The sequence below is a fragment of the Macrobrachium rosenbergii genome, chromosome 19 (assembly GCF_040412425.1).
Source record: "Macrobrachium rosenbergii isolate ZJJX-2024 chromosome 19, ASM4041242v1, whole genome shotgun sequence".
Classification (NCBI taxonomy): Eukaryota; Metazoa; Arthropoda; class Malacostraca; order Decapoda; family Palaemonidae; genus Macrobrachium; species Macrobrachium rosenbergii.
In genome coordinates, this window is record NC_089759.1 from 37,062,225 (window position 1) to 37,087,449 (window position 25,225).

The window sequence follows — 25,225 nt, forward strand, 5'->3', positions numbered from 1 at the left end:
CTATCCAGCAGTGCCACGTAAGGCAAGGCTCGCTGTGCTGGGTTGCTGAATTTATCTCCAGATCCAGGCAGATAACAAGCCTATTTCAGGCTAAGTAGTCAGTGATCTATAGCTTGTTAGTAGGAAGGGCATGGCCCATTGCATCTATCCCACTAGTTATGGACTTTCTACTTTTCCTGTGGAAATCGAGGTAGTTGTCATTTTCATGCATGAAGGGTTACTGATCTGCCCTCTTACAGATATTCAAAATCAGGGACGTTGCAATGGTCTCTTCCATTGTGTCTCATTGCATGGGCCAATTTTTTGAGAGGGAAACATGGCCTAGGACTTTGCAGCCCCATCATGAGACTTGCTGCTCGTGCTGAAACACCTGTCCAAGTCAGTTTACAAACCCTTGCAGACTTAAGAAAGGGGGGAACTGATTGTTTTTATCCATTGCCATGAATAAAACGGAACTCTTATTGTACTCTGGCTACATTGGGTCTAATTGGAATTTTATTATAACACTCAAACTTCTAGCATACAGCTTAAAGGTCAGTAACCATGAAATTAGGGCTATCTCTACATCTGTGACCTTTAAAAGAAATTCAAACGTTTTTTGTTCATCAGACAAGTGTTTTTACATTTGGGACCTGGCTCTTAAATCCTTTTACTTGTTGTCGGTTCAGTCTGCCTGTGACTGAAAGTTAGGTTATTACAGTATGTCACTGACTTATGGTGGGGGATCTATTCCAGCACCGCACCGTAAGTTGACTTCCGCTGTAAGTTGGTTTTCGCCATTATCAGTGCTTACGGTGCCATAACTTGATGCTGCATCAAGTTACAGCGCCGTAAGCACCACTAACTTGATGACTATTCTTGCCGTTATGCCGTCAATGGTGCTGAAAAGGCGCCGTAAGATCGAATCTGCTGTAAGTCACTGCTGCCGTAAGTCAGTGACGCACTACTCAATCTTTTGAAGGAGAGGAGTGTCCTCACCACGACTCCTCTTCCTCACTTCTATACAGCAGTTGTCGAGTAAATGATTTGGCCCATTGTTGATCGAGTCCCTCAACATTGCATACTATTAGTTTTATTTATAAGGTACCAGTCTATTTCATGATCCCTTGTTTGCCCCCAGAATTCCTGAACTCTCAGAGAGTTTGATGCTCGATAATCAGCAAGTCTCTTCCCCACCAAAATAGCCACTCAGGCAGTCATAATGTGATCGGTGTTAGTGCCAAAACAAATACAGTACAGTGGTTTTAGAAAAAACAGTACAGTTGTTTTAGAAAAAAAGCTGATTTTTCTCTTACAAGCCCATAACTTGACAAGGTGATTTGACCTTCTTATCCGATAACACCTACATAGCCTAGTGGTCAGACAACTTTAGGGATGACCATAGATGAACCAAGGAGACTGGAGGACCAGATGATGACCTGGATTTCTTTTTTCTTTTTTCTGTCTGGGAAGTGAGCTGATACACCTGAAGGCAATTGTAAAGTGATGGGTTTGTACAAAAAATAATAAATTTTGCTTTGAAGAATATTTGTTTACATAACTGCTTGAAAGATGCTCTCCTGGTGATTAACTCTGCCGGATTATCCGAACCCAGTGTACAACTAAAGCTTATGGGGAAGACCTCTTGCAATTTAATTTTATTTGTTCAAGTCTGTTCATAACTAATGTGGACTTCCTTTGCATCTTTTCCAGTTTATTGTGATATGCATTAAGCCCTGACAAGGACACTAACCTATCAGTATATCAACAATACGTATTGGCTTGATAGAGGATGAGCCACACAACTCTTATATAGTTCAATTAAAACTTCTGTACCTTGTGAAATAGCCTTAAGCTAATAGGAAGGGATACTCATTGGTTCAGTTTTCTTGTTTGCCATTTTCATTGTTAAGAGAAATTCACTTCCTTAGTTTCTGCATCTTGTATAGATATTGCAACTCAATATCTTGACATTCTGTTGTCAGTGGAGGCTCGTAGCCTATTGTTATCTATTGTTTTTCCCAACAAATCTCTTAACCCTTATGTCACCAGGTGAAATAACCTGTTTTGCAATATTTTTCCAGACCTTAAAAAGTGCTGGAGAAAGTTTTTCATCCCGGCCTGTAGATATGTTACACCACAGTTCATGCACAAATAAATTATGAGACCACTGTTTAAAATTTGAAAATTAATGTGAAAAACATTAAATTGAGAAGCAGTGGATTTTAAAATCTCATATTTAGTATTGGCATTCACATAAGCTTGATTTGTCTGAGAGCTTAAATATATAATTAATTTTATCCTGAACATCCCTAAGGGATACATTGTCTTGGCATACTGCTGTATAGTTTTTCATATGCTCTTATCACTATTCTTCCCAAACCCCATCATTGTTTAGAAACTTACAAGATGCAAATATTGAATGTAAGATTTCATATTCCCCATCTTAGACTTTCTGAGTCTGATATAGTTACTGCTCCATCGTTCATCCTGAACAGCTTATACATCAGGCTTTTCAAATTGTTATATTACTCTTATCTTCTGAATCAAGGACAAGGATCCAGAATAGAGAGAGAGCGCTATAGACCAAAGTGAAGATTTATTTTTGTATGGAACAAGTGAGAAATCTTCTTAGGCAACATGTCTATACCAGAAAAAAGTAGTTCGTTCTGATCAGTACATACCTGTAATATGTTTACTTAAATGCTTTAGCAGTGGGAGTTGTTAAAAGATTTTGTCAAATCTATAATGGAAAACTACTGTAATTACTTAATTTCCTGATTCAGAGAGGGTCCAGAAAGCATAGCTTTGTCGTATGATGCAGTAATGGGCTTCATTCTATCATGATCATAACCAAACCTGACAGTGGAATCTATAATACAGGGGGCTGGTGCCATTCCTAAAACAAAGTTAGTATTATTCAAGTTTATGGCTTTAAAGTAGCTTTTGATTTGCAACAATATAACCGTGGCTAGTAAATCCTTGAACAACTTCATTTAATTTGGTAATTTTGATATAATCTTAACTGAAGTGAGGCAGATTACCTTTAACAGTATTGTAATTTTGATGTAATCGTAACTGAAGTGAGGCAGATTTCCTTTTAACGTACATATGCTATATGTAATCCTTATCACCAAATCTGATATATGCTTCAGTTAGCTGCATGCCATAACGATTGAAAATGTTAAAACCGTTAAAAGTTACAGAAACCATTTTAATGACATTCAAATTTTGGGTCTTGGCTAATGCACTTATAATAAAATTATACTGGCAACTTCCATTCTTAATGCTGCTAATAATCACATTATTCTGTGGTGTACAAGTAAATGTGGGAAAGATAGACAACCAAATTGTACATCCAGGTAAAACATTTAGGGTTACAATCTTGCCAGAAACTCGATTTTTTACTTTCTCAGTCTCAATTACACATGGCTTGCCTAAGTAGATTTCTCTATGGCTTCTCCTTTTCTGGATTGCCTTTCAACTAATTTCTGTTACCTCCTTCACAACTAAGAAAACTTTAGTGATATCCCAAACTAGCAACGGCCATTCATGAAATGAAATCAGCACTGATCAGTTTTATGATTTGTCTGCCCAAACTTAACACAGGCATGTATCTCCATCAAGCTCATCAGTCGTGCTTAGGGAGATAGAAATTTACTACCGTTAAACAAAGGATGATAAAGTTTTAAATGTCATACCTCCAACTTTTTTAACACATGTGCATAATTGTTTTTTCATCTGGAATACGTATCAAGATAAGCAACAAAACTGGCACATTTACAAACAATCTTACTACTTGCAGTGTTTGTGTTTTGTGAGGTTTTCTTCCTGCACTTATCTTACACATTCCTATACCGTTCACATGCATCAAAGAAAGCATCAATTACTTTCAAAGATTTGGCCTAGTCTGAATTGAAATTTGAATCATATGATTCAAAGTGTGTCATTTAAGTCATTCCAGTGAAAATCTACACTATCAGCATTGACCCCTAAGCTTTTTATTGCTCCAGTAAGTGTTCTTATTTGACTCATTTATTCACTTATCAGGAGCGTAGTAGTTTCTTCAACACATTAAATTTTGTGTTTTGAGGGAAAATATGAACATTCATCAGTTTCAAAATAGGACAGCTTTTACATCTCAGAAGACTTTCCCAGTGCTAAAGCCCTACCACTTATTTGTTGCTCTAATAGTAAAATCTTATCATATTCAGCATGATTATATCTAATAGTTCCTTCAAATTGAGTAAGAAACCTTTCAGAATTTTCTTCTTCTTTACTCTGGGATTTTAAAAGAGGAGCTACTATACTTTTCGTCTGTCTAGTAACCAAGTCATCTGATGTATCTTGAGATGCTCTACAGTGTTTGCTAAAAGCACTATACACTCAGCCAGTTTATGTTTATAACTGTTGCACGCTTTTAATTCTGCTTTATGTTCTGTTTTGTCTCTACCTGCAGACCACATAACTAGCTTGAACTTCACGATATACAGTAGAATCTTAAGTATTACCACCCTCCTTAAGAAGCACAAAGTACTGTAGATATTTTATCAACAAAAGAGAACTTTTTAGTGCACCACTGAGTAACTAGGAATGCATATATCCAAGAATTTATGCGATGCTTAAATTCTGTAGATTTAGTAGTTAAAACTCTACTTTATACAACTAGACAGATAGATTTTTACACTACAGATATAGATATAATGGACACAAAATTAATACATAATCTAATGCACACCCATCCAAGCCTAATTAGCATGCAAAGAAAAATACAGTAATTTCTATTTATCCTGCTGAGGTTGCCATAGACTAAATACATACTGAGCAATGGGAGATATTAGAAGGAACAAAGTGGGAGAAAAAATATTCCAACACTGATGAGGTCTTACCAGTTATTGAACAGTACATAAAGCACTTGCATCAGCACTGCATTCTTTTTTGTTTGGCTCTCTTATTGATAATAAAATCACCTCTCTGCAATTCCCAGTGTGATTTGACATTCTCCATTCCACTGCGCTTTCTCTAAGACATTGAAGCTAGAAAAAATATTTGCTTACATAACAACAGCAGTGCTAATTTTAGTAGCACAGTCTTAAGCAAAACAGTATCTGTCTTTACAAAAAAAGAGGGGGAGTAACTTGAGACTAAATGTAGAATATAGTACTGTATATGCAGTGCACAGGCAAAAGGAAGTCCCCTAATGTAAAGTCTCATGTGGAAACAAATTAACGTACCCAGAATAGAACGTAAATGCTTGGTCGTTGGTCCCTTCTATAAAGTGTTATGAATAAACCTGCAAAGCTTTTCATCAAATTGAAATGTTCTTGGGCTTTATTGTTTATGAAGTCTTAAACAGAACAAAAAAAAAATTAGCAAACAAATATCCTTAACAGCATATCGCATTATTTCGTTGTGACCTTCTCAGATCATGATCGTTTCTTTAAGAACTGCAGATGGGGACCCCAAGCAAAGCAATAGGGAGAGATGGCCAAGAGTGCTGTGATGCAGTGGTAAGCTGACTGACGGTCAAGAGAAAGGTGTATCTTGATCAGATAACCTTGAGGATGTGAACAAATTTGGATAATTGGTGACAGAATAATAACTAAGTATAAAGCTGAAGCATTAAGTCCAGCATGTGAGCAGCGGGAAACCCAGCAACTGTGAGTGCTGCTAGCTGAGTTAGGAAAAATTTATGGTTCTGTCATGAAATTCAAGTCATAGCATATTTTCATCAATGAAAACAGAAGACATATCAATAAATGGTTAGGTATTCTTATTGTTAAACACTGGAGGAAGTAGTGAATGCGAATACGGTATTTGATATTATTGTTTAAAAATGCCATGAACAAGCAAACTACCATAGTATAACTACTGCTGAATGGAAGATCCATTACTTCTCAAAGCAAGGGCCAAAAAGATTAATTTAATTCTTCAAGAAAAAGTATGAACTTAGAAATATATGAAACAAAGTTTGTTCTACTCCAGAGGGAGTATTCAGTATGAAACCACATATGAAAAAAGTTTTATATTTTTTTAGCAATAGAAGCTAGTCTTCTTAAAATACAAATGTTTGCCTTAAATATATACATATATATATATTTGAATCATTTTAATAGATGTATGTTTGTATTAATAGCTTTGCATGAATGTTTTCCGAGAGACTTCTTATATCTAGTATTGTATATTTACTTTTAGCTAATGCTTATTTTTTAGCATGAATGACCTTTGTTGTTGTGATGCCAAGTTAAAATAAACCAATCAATTCATTTTTAAACCTTTTAATTGCCTACCTTTCATCCTCAGTGGTCACTCCTAAGAATAAGCGGACATGTACATTAACCCCTTCCACTCTCGCATCTGTCAGACCTACTGTACTGCATTCTTTTAATACTGTGCATCATTATTTGCATTTTTCTTATCGTAAGATCCACCCGCTCATTACACTCAATTTCCTCATTTACTTCTTCCAATTTCCTCAAAGAAAGGACTCCCAAGATGACTTGAGAGAGCTTGTAAATTCATGGAATTTGTGCTTGGGTTTGATTTCAGACATCATACATTAGTGAAACCTACCTGTGGCATAAATTTCCACCCTTTTATCAAATTTCATGCCTTGATAAATAGGAAGTGGTGTCGTGGATGGAAGCTAATGATTTAGACCTGAGAGGTGTAAATATGATTTGTTATATAGCAGCATTGATAGAACTATCACAAAGGTCAGGAAGTGGATTTTAGGGATAGGCTGCTTTTGGTGTAGGATGTAGGTCTGTGACACTGGCTTGCTCAGCAACTAGATTAGTGGGGATGACTGTAATTTTTGCCTGTCTAAGCCTGTCTCAACAAGTCGGTTAGGTCTTCACTTTTTGGAGATGCGAGAGGTTGGGCATTTGAGTTGATTTCTGTTGCTGTTGTTTGTGTAAAACTGAGCTCAACCCTTAGTGGACGGATCCCTTCATGAGAGAATCTAAAACAGGTTTTAGGTGGTGGACGAATCCCCCTCTGAGGAGTACTAATACTACTCACCATACGATTTGTCTGTATTGAGCGGGAAAGAGTTTCCATCACTTCAGTGGCCCATAAATGAATCTTGGCAACCTTAAAATTCAGCTCAGCTCAATCAGTGGGGATCTCAGGGAGATCAGTATTGTTCTTGACTTGATAGGGGGTTGTCCTGCTCCTCTCTCTCTCTCCCAGGATGTCTTTTTATTTATTTTCTCATAAATGTACCCAGGGATTGCTGTTCGTTTTAGTTCTTATCTTTTATGATATGTCAGTTATAATTGTAACTTTGCAAAGAAATATTAGAAAAACATGTATACCTCCAAAAAAAAGTTACTGCATCTCCCAATCTCAGTAAATGTATGTAAATATTTGACAACAGAAATACTCAGAATTTGTTACTGATTTTAGTTCTAATCTGTTGTATTGTGTGAGCTGTAATTATGATTTTACAAAATAAAATAAAATAAATTAGTAGAAAAAGCATTTATTGTTAAAATTTACAAGTGTTTTGCAAAAGAAGCCCCACACAGGGTTGTAAATAGTCACTTTCAGCTTCCTGTGGAAGGTAGGGAAAATTTTTTAGACTTTTTTTCCTCACACCATGTGCTTATGCATAGCTTCTGCTTTCCATTGATGTGTTTTTTCTTAAATTGGCCAGCCTTAAAGTTTGCCCCAGTCTGGGCGGTTGCATGATATATAATTAGTCTGTCCCTTAAGGGTTAATGAAAAACATATGATGTATTTTAGGTTTTTGAGTATGTAGTTTATTTTTTTCATTTTTTCCTATTTAGCACATTGATATTCCTAACAATACATATACAGTTTTCTGACTCTCTAACATCTTGGTGGGACAAGTGGCGGTGCAAAATAAGAACACAAAGGGCTTCTTTTTCCTCTCTTCAAGGAAGTAAAACTGGAGATGAGTTAAGAACTAGAATCATAATATGAAAACTATTCTAATGCAAGAAAATGAGGAAGATACTTATTTGTGTAATAAATATCTCACCCTTAGATCTAAGTAGTGGCAGTGTAGATATATTTAAGATATACTAAGAAATAGTTCAGTAGTGTGGCACACAATCACGGATAGCACTTGTGTACACAAAATAAAAAAGCCATGAAAATGGACAATCTTACAAAACTGCCTCTGAGTCAGTAGTTAAAGCACTCCCGAGGAGGAGAGCACCAATGACAATTAGTTCCTGTTCCTCTTCTGAGGCTTGAATAATGACTTATTTGTCCAGTAACAGCACCCCTCTTTATATAGAGGTAAAACTTGCAAGTACTAATAGACCTTCATGAGACATGTCTGTTGTTGCTTCCATCTCTTGCGAGTGGATGCCAGTCTCAAGAACATCAGTAGATTTGCCATCCATATTCAAATATGCATTGGTTGTAACTGTTCCATCTGTCTTAGTGATGAATTGCTTAAAAGTGCACTCAAATCATGCTCCAGCACAAAATTCATTAAGGAGGCTGGTATTTGTGATATTGCAAAATCAGTCACCACTTCCTCAGAATTGCTAGTATGCTCCCTACCCCTTGACAAAGCAAATAATTGGGACAAGGTATTTATAGTGAACCTTCATACTAAAGGTCCAAAACTTCCTTTGAATTCTCCATGGCCTAGTGGCACTGTTAGAGCTGAAAACTAAATTGTAAGAACTTGTGTTAATTATTCGTGATGTATCCCCCATTGTATTTCATTGCCGAAAAGGAAATGTGCAACAGCACCATCTCTTACCCAAAGGAATACATATCCAGATGTTAGAAATGATTGCTGTATGTTTGCCATGACAGCCCATGGCTCATTAAAAGTAAAGTAGGGATTGAGTTTTTATTATAAATATACTGATAGCTTATTCTGTATTTTGTTACCATATGATAAATCTGTGCCAGTACCATTATGTTCAGACATACTTTATCAGCTATTTATGTTTCTGTATTAAGGGAGAAGTTATTTATTGATTTTAGTAAGATGATAGATAAAAATTATATTAGTGATCCCTGTGAAGTTACCATCAGCATTTCTCAAAGTCCATTAGCGCAAGGGTTATTTTTGCTGTAAGTAACTAGCCTTTTCATAGACCAGCAAGCGTAGTTCTTTTTCAGCTTCTGAGAATGATTGAGAATTCTACACTGCCATGGCATTAACATTAAGTTTCTTCAAGATTATGTTAATATAGTGGAAGAATTTTTGTTAAGGAAATTACAGTTTTTACATCTTCCAGTGAAATTGTACTTTTGTTCAGTTTGTTTATTTGTCTATGTTTGTCTGTCAACAGGATTAAACAAAAAAGTTATGTGTGGATTTATAAGAAAATTTTATGATAGGTAGGCAGACACTGCAACTGGCAACAGGCTATTAGGATTTTGGCAGAGGTAAGACTGTAACTTTTGGGGAGAAGAGACCTTTTATGGGCTGTGGATTGCTCAGCCTTGAAGGAGGTTTGCAGCCTTCAAATACTCTTGTTTAATAAATGTGTTTTTAAGGCACTGGATATTTCAGTTACAGGTATGCTCAGCATTAACGTAGATATCAGGAGTTCCAGACGATAGCATTCTAGTTGTTATTCTATTTTGAATTGTCCACTAATGGCATTTCAAAGTTTTTACAGAACTTTGTACATATAAATGATAATATTTTTGTGACCATTATTTATCTTTCAATGCTTCACAGAGGGTAATGGGATACCCAGATCTTCAACCGACTACAAGGTTATGTATGGAATTAATCTGGTCAAAGTTGGCCTATGAAAGTGAGGGGGTTCATATTTGCCTCTTCTCATAGACTTGAAGCAGAATGGAATCCATAATGCATGAATCCAAAAGTCCATAGGAGCATTCAGATTTCCTAATGAGGATATGTATGTGGATGTTGATAAGGATCCTTTTAAACTACTTTTCTTGAGTGTGAGTTTGTAGGTGGGCTAGATTTCAGAAGCTCCCAAAGTCACAGAGCCTCTTGATGGATGAGATGTAGTCTCCAAAAAAGTCCTTCAAAAACTAGCCTCGGTACACAAATTAGCAGTTTGAAGGACAAATAACATGTCTTTCAATATCTGTGGATGAATCTGCAACCAGTTCATTAATCCAAAAGAAGTTGTATTAGGTCCACCTTCAAAATCTTATCTCCTCTGGGATACCAGAGTTTATTCCCCTAGTCTCCTTAAACCAGTTTCCCAGCGATCTTATTGTGTTCCCTTAGAGATCAGAGGAGAACTCATTGGAAGCTATTTCTTGATTAGGAGAGGATTCAAAACCATTGGCCTCTTATTTATCGTGTTCTCCTGTCTCAAATTGACAGCTAGTTGTCTATATGAAGATAGCTCCCGTGCACTGAAAATGTTAGAACTAAAGCAGATGGTTTCATGGATGGCCAGATGTCCTCTACCAATCCAAATATAGAAAAGAAAAATCTTCCATCACAATCATTTAGGAGGAAATAAACATGAAAAATGTGAAGGTTTTCCCATCAGTACATGTAATGATATTCTCAGTTATCCAGCAGGACTGCCTGAGGGAGCTTTAGGCTAAGTATGATGAATTAATATAAATACTGTGAGACTTGGGTAACAACAGAATACCTTAGTCCAGAGAATACTTTGCATTCCTCTGTCAGAGTCTTGCAGGAGAAAGCTGTGGCCACACTTGTGAGAAATGACGTTGCTCATCCACAAATCTGTGTACAGTATAAACATTATTGGAAGCTGTGGCTACGCAAATTTACCTAGAAGAGACAGATAATTGTTCTCGCTATCTCTCGTCAAATAATCCTGTAACTGAAAGGCAACTGGTAGATTTGTATCATCAGTTCCCACATCCATCTCTTTTGTCAGCTGTAAATGTCAGGTATCACTTTTTGGGTAAGACTGCTTCTCAGAATGTCTAAGAAGTTAACATGTTGCAGCCTCTTCCCAACTTACCCTCATATGTACTCACGAACATGAAAACAGTGTACAGTAAAGGTTAAAAAACTTAGGAAAAGAGATATCAGAGCGAGGCTCAAATGGTCCTGTCTCCCCAACATAACGAGTTAATAGAAAACAAACCACACTAATTCTATAATTTCAGTAGCAGTAAACTGAAGTCTGTATATGTGATTTCTTTTCTATTCTGTGCATGAGCCAGTGTGCGCATGCTGCACTTTGGTTATTAGTTACAGTTTAATAAGATGTATAGAAAATATCCTGTATATAGGTTTAAAATGAAAGGTCTGTGAACACAGACTAAGATGTACAGTTTAAGGATTAAGAATACTGTACGAGAGAGAAACCCGTGTACAGTAGTGAAGTAAGACTTCCCTACATGGATAGCAAACCATAAAGATTTGATAGACCTTTGTAAGATTAGTTAAAATAAAAATTACAATATTTTAAACTGAATAAATGTTATGAAAAAGGTTTCTTCTTATAGGATAAGATCAGTTTAGTATTGAAATCTATAGTCAGATTTCACACAGTCTTAGGTGAACCTAGAATCTAACTATGGCCACTTTTTGCTGGTCTTTGGAACTAACCTTGTGGATTAGTGAGAAGTGAATTTATCTCAGGTTCCACTACTGTATAGTGCATGAACTCATGTCATCTTTATAGTAGTATTGTTGTTTTAGTTGGAATCTTGTGAATTGTTGCAAAAAGCAAACAAAATCAAAACTAGCATAATAAATGTGTTTAGACAATAGATACAAATTCCTTAAGGTACAACAGCTCTAAAAATGCAAAAGTACCCCGAGTACATTGTACTTACTCCTTAAATACGGGAAACTTCCATATTCACACAGGTACATTTTTACGTACTCCACTGACTTGTCAGTCATAAGTTCTGATTCACATCTCAACTTCAACTGGGAGTTGTTAGGTGACGTATGAGAAGTTTCTTTTTTATTTTCTACTACAACTTCAGAGTGTAAACCAATATATAGAATTCCTCAGTGATGCACCAGTAAAGCAAATCTGTCCTTTTTTTACAGAGCTGATTTATATAGTATTAGAGGTGAAAGATATATGAACAGTTGGGAAAAAAATACTCTATTTGACATCAACCTTAGAAATTCAGCCAACATGACTATTCCGTCCTCAACACGAGTGAAAAAAATCTTCAGAAGCTCATTTAGTTATGGAATGTCCAATGCAAAATTAAACAGAGTCATGACAGCAACTTTTACTTTCTGCAGACAACATAAATATTAGTTACTTGATATGCCATAAAAAGGTCCATGCTAAATTTGTATGGCAAATAAAATGTGCTCGCTGAAGGTCGAGGGTTTTGCTAGTTATGCAGGAAGAGGTAATTTTTCATACCGTAGCTGCCACCCTGGACTTCCTTTAGAGACAGAAATTCTGTAATTACTTCACAAATTTTTTTTAATCCCTGGTGGAAGTTTTTTGCAGTTAAACATTGTAAATATCTTAGCTCAGTTGAGAGAGGTATGTCATGTGAGTAACGTGAATTAATTGCTTGGAGTATATGTCAGTTCATGAGAACTCTGTCCATATATACTGATGACTCAAAACCTGAACCTGCAATTTGAAGCCGTTTTCCTCAAGTTGCCGTTTGGGGAAATTCGTTTTGCTGGATACCAGCACACTTTGGTATGAAATTAAATTGAACCACAGATAAACTGACAAGGAGCTGGGCAACAAATATCAAAGAGATTCTTTTGTCTTCATGAATATTTTCTTAACCATGAAAACACAAATCAAGGAGACTTGACAAGTCTCTTGGCTGATCTGGTTAGCACTAACCAGAAAGTACTATACTGTAAATTAGCTTATCAGTCCTCCCATGTACAGTTCCACGCTAAAGGTTTAGGAACTGGCCTTTACAGACTCAAAATTGGCTCTACTGTACAAACATTATACCAGGGTACTCCCAGCCATATTGCAATGTGTTTAGTTACCATGATTGCACAACACTTGATTGAATAATCCAGTTTTTGGAGTTGAGATTATGTTTCAGGTTTCAGGAAGAAGAGGGTAATTACCCACATTCTCCAGGCTACTCAAATGGCTAGATGTGAGTGAATCAAGTTGTATTTAGAGCCATGTTGAGGAAACTTGTTCTCAGATGATTATGATAGTAATTTTCTTGCAAATGGTACCAGCTTTTCTATACAAGTATATAACATGAAAGCATTATTATTATTATTATTATTATTATTATTATTATTATTATTATTATTATTATTATTATTATTATTATTATTATTATTATTATTCAGTAGAGGAAACCTATTCATATGGAACAAGCCCACAGGGGCCATTGACTTGGAATTCAAGCTGCCAAAGAATATGGTGTTCATTAGGAAGCAATAAGAGGAAGCAAAGGGAAGTACGGAAATAAGAGATCTATTAAAAAGGAACAAATAAATTAATAAATAGATTAAAATACAAGGAGAATAGTATTATGATTGTAATGCATTACATCTTGTCTTGAACTTCTGAAGTTCCAATTGCACGACATCCTCTGGGTGGCTGTTCAGCAGTCTAATGGTGTGAGGAATGAAGGACCTCTGGAACTGAGAAGTTCGACCGTGAGGCACATTTGCTTCGTATTGGTTCTGATGTTCAGTGAATCTGGTTGCTCTTGGCAGATAAAGGTTATCAGGGATCAGTTGTGAATGTAAAGGATCTCTCTTGAAATACAACTTATGAAAAAGTGACAAACAAGAGACCGTCCGTCGATGGTCCAAGTCATAACTGCTGCTATCAGGAAATAGAAACCTACCACCATGAACCACTCTATCTAAAACAGATATATCTCTGGCAGAAGCAGACAACCACACCAAGAATAGCATTCTAGTAAAGGAAGTACAAATGACCAAAAATAGGTTGCATTGATATTATCAGTTATAAATATATGAGGCCTTACAACAATACCTAACTTTCATGTAGCGTTTGCAGAAACTTTAATTAGATGTTTTTCAAAAGTTAGATGCAATTCAGAAGTTACACCTAGAATGGTTAAAGCTTCAGACTCATTCAGCAAAGTTCCATCCACCTGAAGGGGAGGATGGGGTGGGAAATCTGTACAAGATCTGCTAATCAATAGTGTTTTCGTTTTGTTGGAGTTCAGCCTTGTACCCCACTGACTACACCATTCCCTGGTCCAGTCCATGTCCCGATTAAGGCTGAAGGCAGCTTCATTTCTCGTAAGTGGAGACTTTACCACACCCACAAGTGTTGCATCATCGGCATACTGAACAAACTTGTTTTCCAGGCCAACAACCATATCACTTGTATACACTAAAAATGACAGTGGACCAAGAACACTGCCCTGTGGAACTCCAGACTCAATAGGTCTTGGTTCACTAAAGATCCTGTCCACAGCAACTCGCTGCTGAATACCTGTAAAGAAATCTTGAAGTACAGGTAATCCTAAAACATACCCACCCACTCCAAGATAAAGTATGTATATTGGATATGGGATTTTTTGTGAAATAGTTTTCCAGATTCTGTTTTCAATATCAACATAATATACTATGGCACGCGTTATATCTAATGTAAATGTCAACGATTGCTGTACTAATCTAGCACATTGATGAATTTTAATATAAAAACCTTCAATTTTACGTAAAATAACCTTAGGAGGTTAGTCAAAAATATTTGTAATTTCTTGCAGTAATGAATTTTAGAGTTATAATCAAAGCATTGTCAACTTTGATATTGCTTATATGGAAATATTCAAAAATAATCAGTTATTAGTAATTTATTTAGCAAAATGTGAAGGAGTAATTAGTATTATTAAGCATTGGATTTTGTTGACTTTAAACAGTTTTGTTAGCATTGTCAAAGCCTACCATTTTGTGAATACTATAAGTATATTTTTTGTTGCTATGATTTTGAAATTAGTATGTTTTTCAAGTGGTATTTACAATTTAAGGTTAAGCCATTAATGAAGAATGCTTGGAAATAGTCTGTATTTTTCAAGAGCATTCTGTCTCATTAATTTGCAGTTGAAATAATTATACGATAGATTCATATTTTGCAATGTTTGCACAACACAGGAAAAATTGAAAAAATTATGTTTTACTGTGTCTAATGATCCCCCTAACTACTTACTGTCTTGCAGGGCGTAGTGGCAGCAGCAGTACAAGCAACAGTAGTAGACGGTCTAGTGGCGGGGGAGGAGGGGTATCTGGGGGCAGTGTAACTATATCAACTGGGAATGGCAGCAGTTCTTCCAACAGCCGTGGATCCAAGGGAAATAGCGGGACATGGTCAGGGTTGACAAATGTTGGGTCACCGTCTGCCATGATGCCTGGCACTGGAAATAGCACTGGCACTCTTGAGTACACGAGGGATTCCAGTCCAGGAAGATTAAGTGTTCAGGAGACTGAACAGCAAGTGAGTGCCAATCTGATGTTTCTCTTGCATAAAGAACGAATTTCATTTATCTGTGTTGGGAGGTTATTTTCTTATGAATATCTAGTCAAATTGATTTTTTACTAGAAAAAACTAGTCTCATTTTGTTATTTATGTGAAAACTTGTAACTCCCTAATCATGCGTGCTGGATTTCTACAGTAAATTCTCATTAGGAATTATCAAGATGATCATGCATATGCATTAATAAAGATCACTGTAACCGAAAGTCCGCTGCAGAGATTTGCTCATAGGTTCTGTGAAGTGGAACAGTTAGATGCGGAGAAAGCAAAAGGAATGGAGTAAAAGTGAAATGCAATACAGGTACACAATCCTTTATCCAAATTTCTAAAAACTGAAGAAATCTAAAAACATTTTGTTGAAAGTAGAGCGTCAGTTCATAAGGTTGGTGGTTTGGCATGCTGATGGCTGACCCGAGTCATTTGGGTGTGTGCTGCTACTCAAATTATTTTTCTTACGAAATCCCAAGAATTGACCTTAGAAAATCTCAAGATTAACGAAAAATCCCAAGATAGAATAATTGTACACCTGCCAAGCCTTAGAGTCCTAAATAATCTCATAATCTGTCTGTCTCTCTCTCTCTCTCTCTCTCTCTCTCTCTCTCTCTCTCTCTCTCTCAGGAAAAGATAATGCTAATTTGAGTTTCTTTAACCAATTGGTATTAGCACATATGCACACACTGTGTTTGTGTTCATAATGTTTAAAAAATGTGTAGTACTGGTAATACATCTTTGGAAGACAAAAAACATATAAATTTTTTGGTGTCAGTCACATGGAAACATTCCTCGAGAGATTAAAGAGAGGAACTCTCTCTCTCTCTCTCTCTCTCTCTCTCTCTCTCTCTCTCTCTCTCTCTCTCTCTCTCTCTCTCTCTCTCTCTCTCTCTCTCTCTAATGAAAAGATACTGCTGATTTGAATATCTTTAACCATTAGGTATTAGCACATATGGACACAGTGTGTGTATTCATAATGTTTTAAAAAATGTGTAGTCAGATAATACATCTTTGAAAGACGAAAAACAAACAAATTTTGTTGTCAGTCTCGTGGACTATAAAGGGTGTGACCAGCAGGTAAACAGAAATGGATTAACATTCCTCGAGAGATTAAAGAGATGATTTTGTTTCGAAGGTATGTCAACGTAGTGTTAGTAAATATCTTCTGAAGCAAAAAAAAAAAAAAATTATTTTGTTGCTGAAGAATCTCTGAACCAACAATTTTGCACTCAGAGTAATGAAAAGGAATTAATTCTAGTTTCATTACTATTAAAACACTGCGTACTGTATTTAAAACACACACACTTATGTCATCATCAGCTTCATGTGAGCAAAACATTCTTTTTCAGACAGAATACCGCTCAAACCTGATTGGCTGGCTGTTTGCCATGGAGAGCTGTTAGCCAATGACAGCCCTATACTTCTGTTCTATTTACAGACATTTCGATCATAAGTTGTGTACGGCACTTAAGTTTCAACGTTGCCATGACATGATTATTTGACTGCTGCTTGCAAAAATTACTCAGTAATTTGCTTTATGTAATCATTTCTTCATGAAAATAAGAATTTAACAATAATCAACTTTAATATAGCGGTATGAAAAATCCCACACAGTCTGTCTTAGTGATGGGCCATCACTTACAAGGAACAACCCTCCCCAAGATCGACATGATGAAATGTATTTTATAGTCTTACTTATCGTTGAAATTCACAAGCTGAACTACAGTTGTTTTGATCGTGTATATTTTTGCATTTTATGGAATGGTTTTGTTAAAAAAATGTGTTAGTGAACATAGGGTCTTAACTGTCCCACTATTTTGTTATTGATGATGATTTTAGTTATCTCACATTCATTTAACAGTATAGTATAATATAAATAATAAGCTATAATGAATAAATAACTATAATGAAAAACATGAAGAAAGGAAAAAAATAATGCTTTTGCTGTAGTAGTGATGTTTGATTATGTTCCTGATCCCACAGTTCCGAAATCCGAAAAATTCCGAAAACCAAAACACATCTGGCCCCAAGGATTTCAGATAAAGGATTGTGTACCTTACTGTGGGAGTACTGTACGCACAGTATTCCAGTAGACTTTGTATGAAATTTACCATAAATGTTACTGTACAGAAACATTTGTGTGTCACCGTGACAGACCACCAGGGCGGCGCTATGGTTTGTTTACATCCACTCATGGCAAATGGCTGAAAGGCAAACTGCCAACGTATTGTAAACAGTTTTTGTAAGTTTGTGATAACAGACAATATTCGGCTTGTTTTCAATGTTTTATTAATTTACTGTAATAATTAGGCCTGTTTTTCAATGTTTTATTATTAGCAACAATTTTTGTGCCTACCCATTACAGCACAGTACCTAGCCTTGCCAATGACGCTCAGTCTCCCGTCGGTAATACGGCCGCATTGGACCCATGGTAGTTTTTTTATACAGTATAGATTTAAAAATAAAAAATTGCGTCTAATACAGTATGCTATTTAACTCTGAACTCTGAACTTTTTAATTGTAATTTGTGTACTGTTTTGTATTAAAAGGCAAGGTTAGGTTAATAACTGCTGGTAGAGAATGGATTAATCCATTTTCAGTTATTTCTTATGGAAAAAATTGATTCAGATCTCGACTGAATTGTAGCTCGACACTTCTTCTGGGATGGATTAGCGTCAAAGTCCAGGGTTCTACTGTACTTGAGAGTCATTCTCATCAAAAGAAAAAAGTGATCTTGAAAAGTGTGTCCTCTGCCAACAGTTCAGAAATGAAAATCATCCATTATCTTAAGTCTTAGGATGTACCTGTAATATATAAATATGAAAATTTTTTCTTGTTAATAATAATTGGAGATATCATTGTAAATAATTTTTCCAGGAACATTGTTTGACTATTTTGCTTTTCAGTAGTAGGGGTACCACTGAATTTTACTGTTTTCATGTAAAGCTACGTCTTTTGAGTATCTTTAAACTGAGTGTATTTTTATGTATATTTTTCAGCAGTATGTTAAATCACCAAAACCGCCTGTGGAGAAGGGAAAAGCACAGCCAAGTCCATACTGTGATTTCTGCCTGGGTGATGCCCTTATGAATAAAAAGACTGGGGAATCTGAAGAACTGGTCTCTTGTGCTGACTGTGGAAGATCTGGTAAGGTCCATGTCTGTTGCCAACAATGAGTTATGATAATGTAGAGTTATGGTAATGTATAATCGTAACAGAGTTTTACTCATGAATTGTAAATTTCTTCTGGCTTCAGGTTCTATAAATTGTTTGTCGTCAAACTAAGGTGATAGTTAGACTGTTTAGATTCATTACTTCACAATACCCTAATTCATTTCTGATCTGTACCTTTTCACCTCCACTTCTTTCTTCAGAAAATTTTCCATTAATGACAGACTTTCTTTTAAAGTTGCTTTCAAATTGCATGGTATAATAAAGCAGTAAATGTTCGATTCCTTGCATGGCATTGCAGTATTATGATTTAACGCAGTTGAGTATTGTTTTAATTAGTCATCTTGTAAGAATGTTTGAACACTATTTATTTATTTTAAAAATTTTCTGCCTCATCCAGGGAGTGACATAAAAGAAAGACTGTTCTTACAGTAGTTTTCAACAGACTCCCAGAATTTCAGTCCACTTAGTCCATTGCTATTCAGTTGTAAGAAAGGTTGCGTGTCTGGCCTCTAAATACTCGTTCACAGCATGAATAAGTTCATCGTTACAGCCAGTATGGTGACCACACAGATGGGATTTGAATTTAGGAAACAATCACAAGCCAGATAGTGCCAGGTTTGGTTTGCAATTAAGGGTCATGGGGCAGCAATTTAAATCCAAAGTTGACCACCTTTACCTTTTAAATAAGGAGCACCCCCTGGATTAGATGCAAGGGTGTGTGAAACTTTTTTGTCTTATATTGATATATTTTCAGTTGTCACAAATCTTTATGCATCGTACTCCCCACTGATGATTTGACCTCATAAACCCGAAACACAGAGACCATCACTTTGCTGATAGATGCCAAATGCATACATTTTTTTGGAGTTTGAGAACCATGGTATTTTCGTTGCTTGCTTCAAATCAGATTCAGGTTCAAAGAACTCTTGTGTACACCTATGTTATGAATATGTAGAACTGTGTGACTGAGCCTGGATGTGAGTCAAAATGTCCAGGATGTTTTCTCTTTGATCAGCTTGCAAACAGCTTGCTTATACCCAAAATGTAAATCAAAATACTTTGTACTGAGCCAGCAGTAATGTTCATAGTCTCAACTGTCTGTTGGGCAGTCAAACATCTTTTATCCAAAACTATTCAATGAATGGAATCCTGTTGTTTTCTAGCATTTGGTTATTCAAACTTTGAGCATCATATGTGCTTTCTCAGCACCACATGAATTCTAAAGTTTACCCCTTAATAAGTAAATTTGGAAGGAGAGTCCCACCAAGCATGTTGACATAGCCTCATGGATTTCCTTTTTGGGCAAGATATCTTTCTATTGCAGGTTGTTAATTGCAGGGCAACCTTCTTGTTTTCTTTGTTCTGAATTTTGAGATTTTTCTTGTTCCTGTAGACCTTCAAAGGAAGTAGTTGTATAATACATTCACACCAAAAAGTTTTACTATTATTCTTTCTGGCTAAGGCTGAAAACTGTTAAATTCTAATAGTATTTACTATTTTTCTTGAAGCATGGGTCATTTTATACAATATACAGTAATGTTTCTTATGGAGAGCTCCAAGTGATAATATTTCAGTCGGAAAATTCATAGTTAGAATATCGTCTATAGGCAAGCACTGTTTGTGCTAGTTTATCACTTCTTTTGTTTTCTTCATAAATATGTTTGTATGAAATTTTACATCCCAGTCCTCACTTCCTAGTGTGATGGATTGTTAGGTTTCGTCTGGTGAAGGCTCGGGCATTTTAAATCTTGATGCATTTTCAAGTGTCAAATAGGGCCAGCAACTATACAAATATGAAAAGATAAATTTTTCTCTATAGGGCTAAATGATAATAAAGGTCCTAAAGGAATCTTCACTGTTTGAGGATCAAGAGCTTTGTGCTGTTTTTTTTATTTCTTATAGTTATTACTGATATTCCTGATGTTGCTGCTGTAACATCAACAACAACAATAATAACAATGATTATCATCACCTCCAAAGCCATGTAATGCAACAGGCCTTTTTGAAATTCTGCTTCTATTATCTTTCCTATGCTTTATCCTCCACAAATCACCACCTCATCTCCAGCCTTCCTTCTCATAGTTCTCATCCAAGTAGGTCTGGATCTTCAACTCTACTTGGTGTCCAAAGCAACTGAGTTGACGTTGTAAAACAGGTTTGTTCCTACACAAATACGAACTCTCAGTCTTCTTCTTCTTCTTCTTCTTCTTCTTCTTCTTCTTCTTCTGTGTAGTGTCAGAAAGTTTTTTCTGATGCACCAAAAGGCCAATGTAAAGTAATTGTTTTGGGATGAAAATAAAACAACATTCAATATTTTTACTTGCTGTGGACACCTTACTGTACTTACATGATGAAAAATGTACTCCCTTGTGAGTCAGTTATTTTCTTTAATGATACTGCTAAATCTCAGATGGAATCACTTTAGCATATATGAGAATGCTGTACTTCCCCCCCCACCCCTCCCAATTATTCAAGTGTATTATTATATTCTGAGATGGTATAGTGTTGCCATGTACTATTATATTTTGAGATGGTATATTGTTGATAGAAGACAAAAAATATCTTGATATTTGCATCTTTTAGAACTGATTAAGTGCATCATTTCTGTATCAATTTTTTTTTCATTTGATATTAAGGATTAAGCTTTCTTGAAGGTAGTCCTCATTCGTCAGTCTTCTCTTGAAAGTTCATACTTGTTTGCTAAGGCTAATAAATAAAAAATATATTGCCCTTTGTATGGTCTTTTGGAGTATAAATAAATGAAGTTCTGCTCTTTCTATTTGAGTCATATTGAAGCTGTTGATAATTAGTGTACTAAACTGTAATTGAAAACTGGAGAAGCAAATTTTATTTGCTTTGTAGTCAGGTGTGTGACACTATGGAATAATTCAGCTATCAATAACCAGTATATGCATGATCTTGAAGAGTGTAAAACTGAGTTGCCAAGGCTAGATGTCTTCTTTCAGGTCCTTTACCCTCAGCCAATACAGTATTAGCTAGCCATTGAATTAGCAATGAAAAAAAATATCTCTCTAATCCCTACGACATTTTGGTGTGGTGAAATGTATTGGTTTCCTGTTAAACTCTCACTTAGTACTCTTGAGAATGTGAAGAATCTTTCTCATATGAAAAGACAGCTGATCATTTCAAAGCATTATAACTTGTCAACTTCGAAGCACCCATTGTTATGCTGATGTTATATGTTATGTTTTGACATACTGTATTAGAAGTCTTTTTGTATAGGTCATCCCACTTGTCTGCAGTTTACGGCCCATATGATGATCTCAGTGAGACAGTATCGATGGCAGTGTATTGAATGTAAATGCTGCACACTCTGCGGAACTTCTGAAAATGATGTAAGTAGCCGTGTGGTTTTATCACCATTTAAGACATACATTGTAACATCTGAAATATTTTTAGCAGTACTGTATACTCATATTTTGTGTCCCAGCATCTGTTTTGCTTAAGAGAGTATTCTTTGATAGTAAAATGTAGATTTTGTACAAAGCTCAAAACTTGTTGATCACCTTCTAGATTAATAAAATTGAAAATATCCATTTTGTATTCAACTGGTGATAAAAACATCAGTTTTTGTATAAATTCAAGGACATTGTGTGTGGTGACATATATTTATAAAAATATAGATTTTTTACGTTTATATTTCATTACACATTGCTCAAAGTATGTAGGCTAGATGCTTTTCTTCAGTTTATAATAGCAAATAAGATCTGTAATCAAGTTAAGTAAACAAGACAAATGACTAAATCATTAAATGAGACTCATGTCACTGCTCATGAAAAAATTATTTGCACCATTGTTGAACTTTTGGTGTTCCATTGATTAAACTACAGGCCTGTTAAGATCATTCTATGATTTGTTCACAGCAGTAATGTATACTAATACAAGAAAACTGTGTGGTATTAAACCTCACTGACGAAAAGGCAAGACTTTTAGAATTTACTGCATGTCTTATACTAATGGTGTGAATTGTATATTCTGGGGATATCTGAATAGAAAGGATGATTGAATTTATAGAATAACTTAAACAACAAGCACAGTGGACTAATTTAACAATGTTACTAGAGATTAATACCAAGATTATGGATAAGAAATTTTATAGAACTCAAGTTTTTTGTCCAACATATTAAGATGTAAGGTTGTTGCTGAAGGCCTAAAAAGTTACAATAATCAAAACATTTAATACAGTACTAGGAAATAGTCCAACTCCCACCTATCACGATTAAGACAAATGACCCATGGCTTCTGGAATAGGTTTTTTGGGAGGTAGGGTTCTTCATTCTATCCCATTTGGCCAAAAATACAAGTAGAGATTATTATATTCTTTTAATGTGCTCATTCCCATCATGTAGGTTTGACCTGCACCAATTCTACACTTAATTTTGTTGGTCATTTAGTGAATTTTAGTGAGGGATCTCTTACTGGTATCAGTAGTTTCCCAAAAATATTAAATGTTCGTTACCAGCTTGAAGACTCACCAACGTTAAAAAAAAAAAAGCAGACAACTCCTCATGCATCCTGTGGTTACAGTATCATCATAGTGCAGCCATTATTTTGATTGTAAGGAGAGGATGAACAAATGTGAGATCATTTTTTGGATATTTTATATCAGGGTTATATAATAAATATGTAAACTAAACTTGGATCTAAATTACAATGAAGTTGACATAATTCAAGTCAATAGGAAGATAATTAGATGCTGTGGCAGGTGAATTAAGATGATCTCTCTGAATAGCAAGGAGCTACAGGTGGAAGCTGATTTGCCAAAAGAGAGTAGAGGTCCACATCTGGCTTCTTATTCAATTCAAAACCTTACCAACCTTTATGGGCCATCTTGGCGAAGGCCTGCGCTGACTTAAGGCTGATGTAAACTAGACCAAACAACCAACCAGATGAAGAGAATGAGGAAGAACTTAAATGATGCCATCTTATCGCATGCCAGTCTCGTTCTAACACGCATCATGCTCAGTCTCCTGGAATGTGATATCTGCAGCAGAGCATAGATATGAAGTGAAGCAGTGTATTCTACTCCAAGATGTTTTTATTGTTACAATTTTAGGGGTATATTAATGTCTTGTTGGTCCAGTTTATAAAGCAAATTGTGGAAAGGGTGATCGTGATGTGTGCACTAGGAAACCAAGATGTAATCATCCCTCGTGATCAAAGCAATGCAATAGTTACCACAAGAGTGACTATACTGACACTTAAAAGAAAGAAGTCTAGAAGTAAGACTATTAGACCAGGTGTAGGTTTGCCACTGTGGCTGCAAAATACACATCCCTACAAAATTAACACAGAATAAGTACTAAGTACTAAAAGACAAGTTGTGTTCTTTAATGATGATAACATACCAAGGGCTTCCTTTTGGAGGTGGTGTCTCCCAGTGGTACCTCGAAGTGGCAGACGCACCAGCAGATGCTGGTAATGAGAGAGCAGCATCTCTTGTCCCAACCTCAGGAGTCATAAGTACCACCAGATGCTGGCATTTGACCAGCACTTGCAGCATAAATCAGCATAAAGGCAGAAACATCAAGAACCTTTGGTGCTCTTGCTTTTAGTGGAGGTTGTTTTTCAACTGACCCTTTGAAGTTTTCTGGAATCTTGAATGGTTACCATACTTTTTCATATCTGTAGTCTTGACAGACTTATCATTTATAGATTTGTTTCAGCCACTGATATTTTCCCTACAGAGATGCAGAAATAACAGTGACTGAAACAAATCTACAAATGGTAAGTCTCAAGATTAGTGATATGAAAAAATAAGAGAACTCCCAGTGTTGATGACTGTAGATGTTCAGTGCCATTGATATCTACTATGTCAGCTAATTGATCGATAGTACCACAGTAGGTAAGATGCGAAGTACGCTATCCAGTTGTTTTCTAATATGCAGTACACCCTAAGGCTGGCATTGGTCGAATAACCAATGTGTTACTGTATATTGTTATTTCTCAGATAGGGTGTGCTTAGTAGATCAATTAGAATTTCAAAGATATTTATTATTGTCTGCATATTAACCAGTTTTGTGGGTCCAAGTCATGAAAGACATTACCATTACTGTGTGTGTGGGTTAATATTTTTTGGAAAAAATATCAAGAAAATATTGGAATATATTTCCAGTGTTACTGATCATCTGAGTTGTAAATCAGGTTACAGAAATAAGCAATTAATTGATTAATTAACTATCCATCTCTTGTAGGACCAACTGCTTTTCTGTGACGATTGTGACCGCGGCTATCATCTATACTGTCTACGGCCCCCTTTGCAGGAGCCACCAGAGGGTGAATGGTCATGTGATCTCTGCCTTCAACAATTTCATACAAAGTGAGAAATTCATAACTTCAATATGTGACTTACTTATAAATTCTACTATATGTCAAGCAACACCTCCTTTTGATCATATATTTTTTTAAGGTGATATTCTTGTTTTCAGATTCCCATTACTGTATGCCAGTAACAGTTTTAACAAAATTTGATACAGTATTTTTAATGTTGGTTAATTGCAGTTCTTTTAATGTTATTTATTGTGGTATATTACCATTCAAGTTGAACTTGAAGATGATTTCCGTTGTATATTTTAGAAGAAAACTTGGAAGTTCAATGCAAATGTTGCCATAGATCTTACTTTGTGATATATAAATGTAAAAAAAGAAATTATTTTTATCATCTTCGTGTT

At 35.7% G+C, this 25,225-nt stretch overlaps 1 protein-coding gene across 11 annotated transcripts in view; it reads left to right on the forward strand.

Annotated features, from left to right (window-relative positions):
- The window catches only part of LOC136848850 (zinc finger protein ubi-d4 B-like), a 64,660-nt gene extending 39,457 nt beyond the window's left edge, over positions 1-25,203 (forward strand). For 4 of the 11 annotated variants that reach the window (XM_067121647.1, XM_067121649.1, XM_067121650.1 and 1 more), the window contains 4 exons: positions 15,055-15,329; positions 18,359-18,506; positions 21,777-21,889; positions 24,749-25,203. In XM_067121647.1, the coding sequence (XP_066977748.1) occupies positions 15,055-15,329; positions 18,359-18,506; positions 21,777-21,889; positions 24,749-24,877 (665 nt within the window). In that variant the 3' untranslated portion in view covers positions 24,878-25,203. The remainder of the gene's footprint in view (positions 1-15,054; positions 15,330-18,358; positions 18,507-21,776; positions 21,890-24,748) is intronic. The other 7 variants (XM_067121655.1, XM_067121656.1, XM_067121651.1 and 4 more) reach the window with 4 other exon arrangements.
- Positions 25,204-25,225: the final 22 nt, after the last annotated feature.